The 14,407-nt window shown below is 39.2% G+C and overlaps 2 protein-coding genes across 2 annotated transcripts in view; both read right to left on the bottom strand.

The window, feature by feature from the left end:
• The window catches only part of ptgfrnb (prostaglandin F2 receptor inhibitor b), a 37,350-nt gene extending 32,267 nt beyond the window's left edge, over positions 1–5,083 (bottom strand). The window contains exon 1 of the mRNA XM_058051799.2: positions 4,695–5,083. Coding sequence (XP_057907782.2) covers positions 4,695–4,743 — 49 coding nt within the window. The 5' untranslated portion in view covers positions 4,744–5,083. The remainder of the gene's footprint in view (positions 1–4,694) is intronic.
• A 3,140-nt stretch (positions 5,084–8,223) lies between these two features.
• On the bottom strand, positions 8,224–14,297 carry LOC144901733 (uncharacterized). The gene is made up of 6 exons (XM_078796509.1): positions 14,240–14,297; positions 13,200–13,248; positions 11,518–12,609; positions 11,169–11,324; positions 10,212–10,304; positions 8,224–9,322 (listed from the first exon to the last, which is right to left on the bottom strand). The coding sequence occupies exons 3-6, from the start codon at positions 12,589–12,591 to the stop codon at positions 9,014–9,016; spliced, it is 1,632 nt and encodes a 543-aa protein (XP_078652635.1). The 5' UTR covers positions 12,592–12,609; positions 13,200–13,248; positions 14,240–14,297; the 3' UTR covers positions 8,224–9,013.
• Positions 14,298–14,407: the final 110 nt, after the last annotated feature.

Raw genomic sequence — 14,407 nt, 5'->3', positions numbered from 1 at the left:
ATGTAGCTAAGGGTTAAAAGTCACCCAAGTACATGCTTTTAAGGACACCAGCTGCAGTGATCTTCTACTGCAGTTTTTGAGCTCGTCCTGTGACAGGGAAGTTCAGAGTCAGCTGCCATAAAGATGGATTTCATCAAAAACCGGAATGGCACCTGGTAATAAATACAGTTCTCAGCCAAAAACAGACACACCAAAAACAATCTGCATTTGATTATTTGGACTTGCTGGGTGTTACTGTCCCACCCCAGCCCTGTAGATGGCAGTCATGTGCACCACCAAGTTGGATCCAACTGCCACACACACACTGCAACTATTCCTACTGGATATTAGGGGTATAACTAGAGCAGCAACTATTTATCCAGTAATTCAACTGATTCAACTTCAGTGATTTGTTGAACAGGTGTAACTAATACAACATGTTAAAATCTGGCAGAAATAGTTTTTCACATACACTCCTGATTAAAATGTTAAAGGGAAAGACCAACGGATTTTAACCAGCTTTCAGTCTTTTCGAGTTGTTTTTTAAGGTATATTCGTGCCAACGACGCCAGAAAATAATTAACCTTAACTAAGTAATCATTTTAATTACCTTCCGGAAGTGACGCACTGGGTTCATCTCGCCCAATACAACAACAACATAACACACTGATCTTACCTGCAGCGGGCTACACAGTTGATCGATCGCATGCAAGTTTACTTCTAATATGCCTGCTTGCCTGCTTGTTCCATTTAAAAGTCACTTGTAACGAGTGAGTGATCTTAAAACTTCTCATACCTATGCTTGGTTTGATCCAGAGTGTCCTGAACAAGTTACACGAAGAGGTAGAGTTCTGTAAATACATACGCATTTGTTAGAGTTCCTCTAGGTCCTCTTGGCTTTGGAAATCTTCTCCAGTTGTACTGGTGGCTCCTGAAGTAGGTGTCTAGCACAGCTTCATTTAGGTGAGCCACGAAATCTGGGTGCTCAGTCACACACTTCTGTACATAGCCTGGATGCTCGTCGTCTTCTTCCACATCGGTTGGCTCAGGGTCGAATTGGTCCACTATTGTTTGTGCTTGTTGGATTTCATGACAGCACACACATTCGTCTTCTGTCGGCATGGCTTGGCATTTCTGGCATGTGCACCAGTAGTCGCCGGTAACCCGGCCGGCTGGTATGGCCGCCATTGTGGTTGTTCTGTCCGCCTCTTCAGCCGCTCTTCTCCTGGCTTCTACTTCTTCTGCTGTCAAGTTTGGCTCAAATTGGTAAGGCCGAATAGTTCCTCGATGAAAAAATTCATCTTCAGAAGACGAACTATTCCCAGAAGACGCCATAGTCTCATATGGCAAGTGAAGTTGGTCGGTCATGTGTAGCGTGTCAATGGCAGTCAGTGTGTTATGTTGTTGTTGTATTGGGCGAGATGAACCCGGTGCGTCACTTCCGGAAGGTAATTAAAATGATTACTTAGTTAAGGTTAATTATTTTCTGTCGTCGTTCGCACGAATAGACATTAAAAAATAACTCGAAAAGGCTGAAAGCTGGTTAAAATCCGTTGATCTTTCCCTTTAAGACCAGTTGAAAAATTGACACATTTTACATGACACACTGTTGGCTCTTAAAGAGGTTCAAAATAGAGCTTGAAAATACAGCAATGAGTAGCTGCACCATTCTTGTTAATCACCTCAAAATGTGGTTTGTTCCGTCATTAACACACAGACAAGGGCCTTCAGTAACATCTCCACATAGGCCGCTGCCGTTTGACGCCCCTGCCCAACCTGATGCTCCATTGTTCCATTGAAGGAAAAAGGACCCCAGGTCATGATGTCACCCCATCCACTGTGCTTCATAAATTACTAATATTATTACACCCATACTGGCTTATGGTGGGTTACAGTTCAACTTTATTAATAAAAAGGGACACGCCACTGTCTGCTATCGAGATCGCCAAGATTGCTCTGCTCCCTTTCACTTTCTGTACACCAGTGAAACTTGATCTGTTCAGTCTTTCCAGTTTGAATCAGGGCACAATGTGAGTGAGGATGGCAACCCTGAAAACCTTCCTTAAAATAAAGGAATGGAGCTCCAGTGAGTTAAAGTCAAAAGAATTTGACTTGGCTGAGAAGCACAGAAGTCAGAGTGTGTCCCTTCGGTTGTGTACATCCCAGGAGGAATTTTGGTCCACTCTTCTTTCCAGATTATCTCCGAATCCTGAAGAGTTTGAATCTGACGTTTGGCAAATTAAACTTTCAGCTCCTTCTACAGATTTTCCAATGGGATTAAGGTCTGGAGACGAACTAGCCCACTCCAGGATCTTACCATACATCTTCTTGAGCTACTACTTTGTTGCCTCGGCCATATGTTTTTGGTATTGTCATTCTGGAAGACCCATCCAAGACCCAGTACAGTACATGGCCCTGTTCATCAGCCCCTCGGTGCAGTCAAGTCTAGCAGACAAACAGCCCAAAGCAGAATGTTTCAACGTCTATGTTCAACAATAGTGATGGTGTTCTTGGGGTCCTACTCAGCATTTCTCTGCCTCCGAACCCGGAGAGACAATTTAATGACAAAGCACTCAATTATGGTCTCATCTCACCACATGAAATTCTTCCAAGCCTTCTCTGAATCATTCAGGTGTTTATTGGCCAACTTCAGACATGCCTATACATGTGCCTTCTTGGCCTCTCAATCCATGACAGCTGGGTGTCCCATCAATGTTTTTCTTGTGCTCCTAGCTCCTTTGACATCATTAACAAGCTCGTCCCGTGTAATTCTGGGCTGATTCCCCACCTTTCTTAGAATCAACCTTCCCCACGAGGTGAGATATTGCATAGATCTCTGTTATTTTGCTCCATTTGCGAATTATCACACCGGCAGTCTCTGTACATCAAACATTAAGTAATATTTCACTTAATAAAATACAAATCCATAAACTTTATTTCATGTTTTTGGATTTTGTTGTTATTCTGCCCCCCTAAAAATGATAAACAGTTTATATTCTGGTGCACACAATAGCTCCTGTTAGCGCAAAGGCATCATAAAAGAAGAACTACAGAGAAGAATTCTGACATATTAATGCCCATTTAGAGGAGTTTCCTTTACGTAATTCAAGCTTATATGTCATGAGTATTTATGAAGCCAGTCAGCCTGAAGACACCCAGCAAGCGTTGTAATCATGTAAAGAGGCGGACACAACTGGCATTTTGATGTAACTGGTGTAGCGGACACGTCCAGTGTACGACCCCAGGCACACAGTGGACATGCATTCTTACTGCCATGGCTGAGCGCTTGTCGAGTAGATTCATTTTTCAATTTAAATCACGTCAATGTGTAAATACGTACAGTGCATTGGGAAAAGTATTGGGACACACATTTTAAACCAATGTATCAATCAGATAAATAAAACATACTTCATTAGACCTTATGGGTGGTATAATGCATCACATTCATTTCTATTCTATATTTAAATGCATGTTTGTTTGCTTGATCCAGTAATGGGGATCCCACTCATTTAGCCATCAAATGCTACCACCCTCTTTTCCACATTCTTGGAAAATCAACTCTTTCTTCATGCACCATTTAGCCAAATTGTGAATATCAAGGAAGTTGTCTCCAGGGGGAATTTATGAAGTGGTCACTTCCTCTTTCGCAGACTCACACATGATGCACCACAGGAGAGCTGGCCACACTTGAGCATCTTACACAGCACTAATTTAAGCCAAGTCCTTCTGGCTCAAAAATGTGCACGCACACACACACACACTCACTCACTCACTCTGATGACTAAACATATGGTTATGTCAGTGTCAGGATCATCTGAAAGGCCACCTTATGACTAAGGGTGCGATACTTTGGTCATTTGCTGATTTTCCACTCAGCTTTCGGTTGGGTTTGGCTAAACTGTGACTGGTTATCATCATATTTGGTGACATCATATCCACTTTAGGACTATAATCCAAATGTTTAGTCCTGGATTCTGTCCGCACTTCCAAATGAACAGAACTAGCATAGCAAACGGACTGGAGTTCGTTTTAATCAGACCAAAAATGAGAAGGGCAAAATGACCCTAAGTATTCATGTGACACTTTGATTGAAATGTATAGGTTGAACTGATTTGACTGATACATGACCATGAGTGATACCATGGAGACAAGCAGATCATAACAAACACAGCTTTGCATGACAGTGGAATTAACCCTATAAAGCAACTTTGACAGATGATGTTATGATGATTTTATGAATTAAACTCAAGATGTCTGCGTGTCCATTGATTTGGAGAGCCAAAAATGTCAAATTAAGCAACACAAACCCTTAAAATTGTATTTGCTAGGCAATTGTCCTGCTGCCAAGGCAACCAGAGCCCAACCTCCAGCACGATGTTGAAACACGCCTAACAACTTCAGTAGTCCATTTTATTACAGGTATTGCTTTCTTTATTGGTTCTTGTGCAGCCTACGGTGTTGTAGCAAAGTATGTAATGTATTGGAATTTTTAATCGCAAAGTGAGTTGAAGCATATGCCGAACTAAATAGTGGGTGGCATGAACTCAAACCGTGGTTGCACAAATGTTTAAAAACTACGCGATCAGTAGCTACAAGGAAGTGCGTGTTAAAAACGGACGTTCCTGAACTGAGATTCGCTTTACGCAGGGAAATGTGGCAAGTATGTGGGGTTAATTAGCTATCAAGCAACAGTCAAGCAAGGCAACATCCCTTACCGAGCATAAGCAGAGCACCGACGAGCTTGAGGAGGTAGGTATCCATCATTTAGCGCTCCTTTAGTCGAATATTTCCCTTATTTCCCCCCACCTCCTGCTCCCTTTGTCCGGCGTGGGGGGTCGGACTGCGCCTCTACTCCGGCGGCTGTCGGACCCTTGAAGAAACTCTGCCAGTCACTTTAGCACAGCTCGCCGGGCGGAGCCGCAGCACAAATGGGATGCCCACCACGATTCCAGCCTACCCAATAAATCCACACCGTCCGGAGCGTGAACGTCTCATGCGGATCGGACCCGGACACGGTTGTAAATCTCAGCACGGACTGTGAATCAGTCAGACAGGTAGAGGACGGGGAAGAGTAGCCGGAAGTTAGGTGGCGGTCTGAAGAAGGAGTGGCGAGAGGGAGCGAGAGAGAGAGCACTCACACTGTTTTTTATGCTGCGTGACATATGAGTTTAATTAGCTTTTCTGTGGCACATATTGCCAACGCAGCATGTTCCTCAAGTCATTTGGTTACTGGCACAAATTAAAATTGAAATATTCCGCATTTTTTTTAATAATCGTGCAACCCTGAAATGTGTAACGGCTCCTTTAAACTGACGTCATCGTTCACCTTACATGTAGTTCATCGTTATGTACACTGTTCTGGGGTGGGTGATACTGCACATGTTGGTATCGATTCCATAACAAATATATTTAGGGCCATTCTTACCGATGCCGATACTTTTTACTTGAACTGATTCAAGATCAATTAATAATTGGAGGATGTAGCTTTTTGCACATTGTTATCATCAGAAAGAAACATAAAAGTAAGATTTGATTCATGAACAATTAAACAATATCAACAAAATAGGTATTGGCCTTGGTCACATATAATTTATTCCCTATCAATATCAAATATGAACACACACAAAAAACAATAATAAAAGAGAATAATATTGTGCTGGTATTGATCTGGTACTGGTGCTACCTTTGGTATCAACACCACTGGTTCGATACGCTCATTCTCTGTTTTGGTTAGAGCAGGATGAAAGGGCCATTTTGATATTTTTATAAGTTACATGTACGTATATATTTAAAGTTTGTTAGAGATAGAGTACACGTTTGTTAGAGTACACGTTTATGAAAAAAAGTGTAAATGTTTCAACTTTGTCTTGTTTGTTTTACCCTTTTTTGCTTTCTTCCATTTTAGCTGTGGTTTTCTTATTTAATTGAATTATTAAAATATGCCATGGACCAACAATACATCAACTCCCTGCACTTTTGACACCTCTGGATTACAGAGATGCGTTCAAGGACCGCAGAATTGGATTTAGCTGATACACAGAAGGTAAAATGATCCATTGGGCTTGGAACATGCAGCAAATTTCTGAAAAATGTTTGAAATATTAAATCCCCATGCGTAGAACACATGTTGTGAATGATAACTCATCCAGTGTTTTACAACTTTATGGCAGGAACTTTGTCGCTATGCACGCAGCGAGCCCAAGGCAAAGGACGGGGATGAGGAGAGCGTAACCTCAATGTCAAAGGTTGCCGTTTGGCTGATACATTGAGGATCCTATTTTTGAAGTGTGTGTGGCACAGAAGACATGCGAGCAGCCCGCCACTCCATGTGGTCCCCACGTATTAGCATCTGTTGCTCACGCAGCATCTGTTCAAACTCAGTCCCACCCACAGACAAACACACACACTTGCAATACTTGACTCCTATCAGTCATTAACTAGGACATATAACTTTTAGAACAGGATCTGCAATCATTTGAGCTTCTGAATCAAACCAAATGTTACACTTTGTTTAATGAAGAGCTGTATAAGTTGAATGTGTCGCTTGTTTTTGTTTTTTACAAGCTGCAAATTTAAAACACATGTATTATCTTATTATTATAAGATATTATTATTATTATTAATTTTTCATCATCCAAAATAAAGATGATAATAAAGAAGAAAATAATCCCATGCTAAATTTACAGTGGTATCAAAGTACAGTAGTAGCAGCAATAGGAATTTAACACTACAGCACTATCTAGTGGTCATTATTGGCCAATGCAGGCTTCAACCGCTCAGGCTCAGGATAAATCATAATGTTGATGCCCAGCTCTACGACATATTGGAGGAAAAGGGGGAATATTACTTTTAGAAATTCAATACACATCATTCAAGTAAAACTTTAGAAGCAAGGTGAGCATTTACACTACATTGTCTATTTATTTTGTATATTTAACTGATACAAATATAATATAATTAATTAAAATACACATTATTTTAAATAATACAATTAAGCACAGTTGTATTTGGTTATTAATGAATGTAATAATATTTATAAAATGTTTTGTGTTTCTATTGATAAAAAACAAATTAATATTCTTATATTATCATATATTACTAAATATTATTGTACACAATATATAACATAATTCAAAGATATTCTGATTCACTGAGCTGCACCTGAACAGCAGCCTAAAACTTTCCACTAGACAGACGCGCAGCAGAGCAGAAACAGTCAACACAAAACCTCAAACACATTTTTTTTTTGCATCCGTGCAGAAAAAGCACCTGCCTGCTTGCTCTGTGGCTGAGAGAGCAGCAGAGGTGCAAAGGACAGTTTGAAACGTCCGCATTTACCCCCCCCCCCCCCCTCACACACACACACACTCAATACAAATATTGATAAGAGAATTTCTGCAAAGTAGGACTCCTTAATTATGAATTGAATATTTTACACTGAAAAAAATAACTCATTGGACTAACGAAATTAAATTGTTGGCAGAATTTCCATCCAATTAAAATGTTTAGCCCCAAGTCACAAAAAGTATGTTTGTACATTGTAATATATTTGTGTTAGTTGATCTTGTTCTTTTCCTGTTAATCCAACTCAAATTAATCTAAATGAGGTAAAAAAATATAATTGAGATGGGTCTATCCAACTCTACAGGTAACACAAATTAATTTCATTAAACCCTCCAAAAAATAACGAATTGGACTAACTCAATTAAATAGTAGGCAGAATTTCCATCCAATAAATATGTTTAGACCCAACTCAAAAAAACTATGTTAGCACATTGTAATATATTTGTGTTAGTTTATCTTTTTTTCTGTTCATCCAACTCAAATTACAGCAATTGAGGTAACAAACTGTAATTGAGACAGTTCTATCAATTTCTACAAAGTACAGTTAACACACGGTAATTTAATTAAACTAATGAATAGTTTTTACTTCATTTTAACTAAAAATGTGTGATTAATACAATTAGTCAAATTAATCCCAAACTCCTGAAGAATATACAGTACAAGGAACTACACCTGACAAGAATTTATTTAAAACAAGGGATAAAGCCACATTTCTGTACAACATAGCCAAAACTTCAGCTTTTTACAATAAACATGTTAGAGATGCACTACAGCTTTCCTTCCAAAATTGTCATTATTAGAAATAACAATCCGAAAATATAATTTAACCAGATCAACCACTGAAAGTGCAACCGCTATCATTTGTGAGTTACAAAGTGCTAATATGTCAAACGTCACACTGTCTGCTCATGATGGGCTGAGGTATATTGTTAATATTGGCGTCACTACTAATATGGTACCTTTACATTTCTACTTATGTGCGGTGGACCAAATGGGACAAAATTAAATAAATCAATCTCTAAAGAACTAAATGTGTCAAATAGTTAATAGTTAAATTTTATTATTTCACGGCTCTGGGGTGCAGCGTCATGAATTATGTATCACAAACACCCATCAAAATCTGTGGGTGTGACTAACGTCAATCTGGTCGAATGGTCTGAAGTCCAGAAGTTATACAAACTCCTAACTTTCCCGGGAGTTGGTGAAAGGTATTTTAAACCTTACAGAGTATGTGGAAGCAGGATCTGCTGATCTAGAGATCACATAAGTCAGGGAGTTGGGAGTTATTTCCACACAATTCATAAACATGCAACCACAACTCCACAAAACAATTATAGTGAAAAAATTAACTACATTATTAAAATAACTAATAATAATTAAATAGTGAAATAATTTGAAATACTTATGTTTCTACAGTAAATGAGCTGATATTTGACTTAAAGACAGTTATTGACGCATTTGATTACTTAATGGTGTATTATGTAATGACTAATTTAAAGATTTGTAAAATTTAACTACCGACATGTAATTATTTAAAGATGCATTTATCTATTTCATTCTGTCCCATTTGGTCCTCCACACTTGGTTTCTTGAGGTAAACAGGTTTAGAAAAGTAGTGCAATTTCAAATGTTTAAACATGTTAGACAACAGGCAACAGAACAAACAATAGGCCAAAGTTCATACCTCCATTTAGATGAACATCTTCATTTTCAACTGTTGTATTTTCACATTGAGTTTGTGTCCATCCATATTCATGAGAATCTTCTGGACAAACTCAAATGTGTATTTTAGGTTGTCTGGATAGCTGAGATCCAAGGCATAGATAAGCCCAAAGAGCAAGGCAAAGGCCACAATGACACTTCTGACATTGGAGAGGACTTTAACTCCTTCAATGACAACCCATATGTTATCAGGAAAGTCACGCTCACCACCTCTGACAACAAAAATGCACATAACAGTTGTTGCAAGATCATTTTCTGCATCCTCAATAGCAGTTGCCTGAAAAACAGAAACAGATATACAGAAAGAATAAGCTCAGGAAAATGCTAGTTTTGAATATTTCATGTTGATGGATGAATTCCTTCCTAACCTAAATACATTTCTCTACAATGTAAATCCAATTAATCCGTTCCAAAAATGTTAAGACAAAACATGTTTTTTATAGTTTTAAATGTGGAAAACAATTGGAAATGTTTATGAATGATGAATGGAAGAAATAAATGAACATTTGAGGTTACTTTTACCTTCACTGTAAAACTGAAGGTGGTGATATTTGATCCCACATTGACAACAGTCACGTCTTCAATTAAGGCAGAAGTAACCTTACATTATGAATTTATTCCTTTCATTGTAGTTTATATTACGCATTTACAATTGTTTTACACATGTAACATAATGTTAACATGGGGTTAACATTTTTGAGAGTCAACCATAGATGGTCAATGTAATGTAGTTCAGTTTGCCAGCCATTTTGTTTAGTTAGCTAATAGGAATTCTAATAAAATTGATGTTTTCTGATAAACATACATCAAGAACAAAGATGGGCAACAATGCATTAACAATACAACAATGTACTGTATGTCAAGGAAGTGAACAAATGTAACAGACTGTAAAACTAAGGTGTAATAAGTAAGTATAAGTAAGGTGATGCGTGTTTAAATTAATTAAACCATGACCATTGTATGATAACCAAAACATGCATGCAATTCAAGGAAAAATTGTACATAGATTTTTGACTAATCCCCCCCCCCCCCCAAAAAAAAAAAATTAACACTAACACTGGCAGACACTACCCAATGTTCTGCTATTAATTAAAGAAAACAAAGATTAAACACTGGAACATACTACCAGTGCTAAGACATGCTCTTTTGTTAAAAGTGAAATTTACCAGGTACTCCTTGACGAGGGAAGCTGGATCCTCGTTGAGGTAGATAATCAGGCTCTTCAGAACACACTCCCTCTTCGCATCTATTTCATCACACTGAAACACATGTACATGTATTTGGCTTTAATAAGGGGGACATGGTAAACAACGTAAAAAGCCAGTTGTGGAGATAATGACTTTTTCTTGTTTTTATCAATTACATAGAACATTGCAGTTTTTAAAGGGTAACTGCAGTTTTTGGAATTTTGCCCATCATTCTCAATCTTTATGTGAAAAATTAACATATTTCTTTCCCTTTTCTGTGCATTATAACACGAGAAAACAAGTTAGAATGAGCTAGCTTACAATGCTGTCATTGGGATACAGCTATTTCAACTATGAATACATCAGTCATCTTCCAGTTTTCAAAGCTCATTTCAATTTAAGAGAAATGGAAATACTTCTGCAGACTGAGATAAAAAGTTCAAGTTAATAATTATCGTGTGCTGGGGATCAACCATAATTACACCAAAATGATCAAAAAGCCAAAAAATTTACAATTGAAAAACATGTTTTGACTTTGACAAAAAATAATGCACAGAGTAGTGAATTCACTTCAAATCAATTCATTCATTCATTCATTCATTCATTTTCTACCGCTTTTTCCTCACGAGGGTCACGGGGGTGCTGGAGCCTATCCCAGCTGTCTTCGGGCGAGAGGCGGGGTACACCCTGGACTGGTCGCCAGCCAATCACAGGGCACATATAGACAAACAACCATTCACACTCACATTCATACCTATGGACAATTTGGAGTCACCAATTAACCAATTCCTGTATGATAATTTGCCACTTGGCATTAAAAATTAAATTTCATACCGGAACAGCTGGGATAGGCTCCAGCATGCCCACGTGAGGGTAAGGGCTGTAGAAAATGAACGAATGAATGAATTTGATAACATCAATGTAATTAAAACCCACCTCATCATAGACTGCCAGGATATTCTTCATCTTCTGTCCCTTCGCTCCTCCTTTGGACTTGAAAAGGGAGTTGAGCTTTGGAGTAAAGTGGTCAAGCTGGCCGAAAAACTTTGACAGTAGTGGTTTTGTGGTGATTCTCATGAACTCATCATTCACCTGTGGGAAAAAAAAAAAAAAAAAAAAAAAAACTAATTAAATGTAAATACAATCACATACAGCAAGTGTGTGGAACCAGGACCGGACGACCGGACCTAAAGCTAGGAGAAATAACAACAACAGCTGAACAGCTGTCAACAACCCAGTTCTAAACCATATCAAAATGCAATAGTCCACCGTGGTGTATACTTACACCACTCTCCTGAAACAAGGCTGGCCATCGGTCTTTGAAGTCTTCGATCATTGGTCTCTCATCCACAATTTCCAGTCGTCTGTGGGAAAAAGTCTTTTCCATTTTTGTCTTTATCACCACCTCATTGAAGCGTTTCTTCATTTCTGATAGTATACTGATTCGCTCCTCCTCCAGACTTTCTGCAGTCTCGCCTTTTGGGTGCAAAGGAATGTAGTGAACTTCTGCCTTCCTTGGCTTCTTTATACTGGCTGCTGCTTTTCCTTGTCCCTTCCTCTTGTGTTTTAAGGAGTTCACATGAATTTCAGGATCACCTAGCCGCCCCAGTTTTGTCCGATAGTTCTGCAGCTTGTATTTCAGTGATTGTTTCCAACCCCAAAATCCTGTCCTGTTCCCCAACTGCCCCAGACAAGGATGGGCTCTAGTTAAGGCTTCAGCCACCTCTTCACACTGATAATCTTTGGGATACTTTGTGTATTTCATTATTTCTTGAGCCAGTCCATCAAGAATTTGTCCTTTAAGTTTTGGTCCTGGGTAGAAATATGCGCCATCTCTCTCAAACTCATCATTTTTCAACTGCAACTCCAACTCAGCCTCATATGAAAACTTTGGGACCACAAAAATCTTAGGCCAGCAGGAGCACTTGGAGAGCTGTACTTGAGGTGATGAATGTGGTGTTGATGTGTGGACTGTATCATCACTGCTGGATGAAGCCAATGAAGTGGTTTGGGGTAGCAGGGAGTCGGGAGATGTTTCAGGAGGTGAGGTTGGGTGTGGATTCAACTGCCCTGGGTCCACTGGATACAGCATAATGGTAGGTTCTTCAGGCAGCATGGTTGTCGTGCATATTACCTTCACTGTGCCTTTATCTTGAACATCTGACATATCTGTTAGGTTCATGAAAGCATTGAAGTCAGAATCCATATACTGGAGGCGGAAATCTTCTGCCAGCTGAAAAAATGTCTTTAACGTTGTTTGGAGCTCTTCCACAGTTGCTGGAAGTCCAGACACCAGGGGTAGTCTTCTTGAGTCGGAGTCATCACCGAAGATGATTCGCAGAACAGCAGGACATGTCATTTTCAAACACTTCTTACTCTGTGAAAAAAACAAACAAATGTGTTTTAGATAAAAAAAAATATATGTTGTAATTTTAGCACATCTATCACTGCAAATAAGCTAGGACTACCTCCTTTCACTTGTATAGTGCTTTTCCACCTCCAAGGCTCTTTGATACTGTTAGCACATTTACCTACTGATGCATCAGGAGCAAACGGGGGCTTAATATCTTGCCCAAAGGATATTTAGAGACATGGGAGGATGGAGGATCAAACCCACAACCTTCAGGTTGAGAGACAACCACTCTACCTCCTGAGCCATGTTGCCTCCTACAGTCAACATTAGGGCTACTCCTAGACTATAATACTAAATGAGGATGAAAAAAGCAGCATTATAAGTTGATCAGTGGCTGATTATTAAAAATGGTACTAACCTCTGACAATGATTAATCTTTTCAATATCAACATCCGCAAACCCCCAACCATATACTCAACAAGGGGATCAGGTCAGCCTCTCCAGTGCTTGATGAAGATAGCTTACTCCAAGGGCAATCGGTGTAGGGACATGGATATCGATAACTACCTCGAAGATGCCCATGCACCTGCCTAAAATGTTTCAACACCAAGTACCTGGTATCCGCTTCCAAACTGCACTCTTTGCAAGTCCACATTTATGAACCTATAAAACAAAAACAACAAATCACACACAGTAAATTAATAGTGTAGATAAATTAAAAAACTATATACCTAAATACTTACAAACTGTGAGAGGCTGCAAAAAGAGAGCTTGGTAACACAGCAAACCATATTGAACATTGAGCATCCATATTGAAAATAGGACAATGAAATAGTGACGTGCAGTACTAAATCCAGGTCAAAAACATTTTGCACCATCAGATTTTACTGAAATTTCATCTGCAGATAGATATTGACGTCAATTTATATCCTACACACTTTTTATCTTGTCCTGAAGCTCTGATTCATTAGTTTCAAAGGCTTAATGTAATGGACTTAATATTCAAAGTATTCTTTTCAGATTATGTGGTCCAACACACAGTATATTTTAAATTGAAGCTTTACCAAACGAACATCTATATATCTTTTCCTGTGAAAGAAATGCATTTTTACCGATGTCCCCTGCACGGACTCGCTTGCATTGTCAGATTTTAGCATCGCTACACACTTGTCGGCTCAGGCTAAATATGCCTGGGCAAGTTCACAGCAAGCCTGTAAGCAATGACATGCACACGACATGCATGAATGAATGCACATAGTCTTCTTAGCGGACTAGATCCGCTAATAACAAAAACATGTCCACCGTACACGAAACTGCAACGCCATGTTGTTTGAATATACACAATACGTCAGTCTATAAGCGCGCCCACAGGCCCTGCCGTAGCTTGTCGCCGTGGCGTGAAAGCGAGAGCAAAGTACTTGCAGCAAAGTAGCAATGCTAGTGTTAAAATGAAGGGATAACTGCCTTTTATTAAAGTTATTGGACAACGAACTTCGCTTCGAAATTAAATAATGGTTGAATACGTTTGTAAAGCGAACCAAAAGAAGCAAGCATGCACACAGTATAGTCAGAACAATGGCGGTGGCAACTCTAACTTACTGTCCTGCTCAACAACTAACCTCCAGAACATTTCACAATACTAAAATATACTTACCCAAAACACAATGTTGTTTTCCCTGATCCAACGACGCTGACTTTGTAAAATTGCTGAGTCCCAAAATGGCGGACGCGGGTGCTCGCACAAGTAGGGAGAGAATGGCCAAGGTGTTTAGGGGCGTGGTCTTGCCCCGACACAATATTATGGTGTTACAGGTCCAAATGA

This window comes from Doryrhamphus excisus, linkage group LG15 (assembly GCF_037039965.1).
Source record: "Doryrhamphus excisus strain RoL-2023G ecotype Guam linkage group LG15, RoL_Dexc_Guam_v1.1, whole genome shotgun sequence".
In the NCBI taxonomy this organism is placed as follows: Eukaryota; Metazoa; Chordata; class Actinopteri; order Syngnathiformes; family Syngnathidae; genus Doryrhamphus; species Doryrhamphus excisus.
The sequence above is the reverse complement of the archived record's forward strand: the minus strand, read 5'-3'. Positions and strand labels throughout refer to the sequence as shown.

Coding starts and splice junctions, on each gene's coding strand:
- LOC144901733 (XM_078796509.1), bottom strand. CDS start 12,591: ATGACATGTCCTGCTGTTCTGCGAATCATCTTCGGTGATGACTCCGAC. Junction 10,305..11,168: donor TCCTGGCAGTCTATGATGAG/GTGGGTTTTAAT, acceptor CATGTGTTTCAG/TGTGATGAAATAGATGCGAA. Junction 9,323..10,211: donor CCCTCGTCAAGGAGTACCTG/GTAAATTTCACT, acceptor TCTGTTTTTCAG/GCAACTGCTATTGAGGATGC.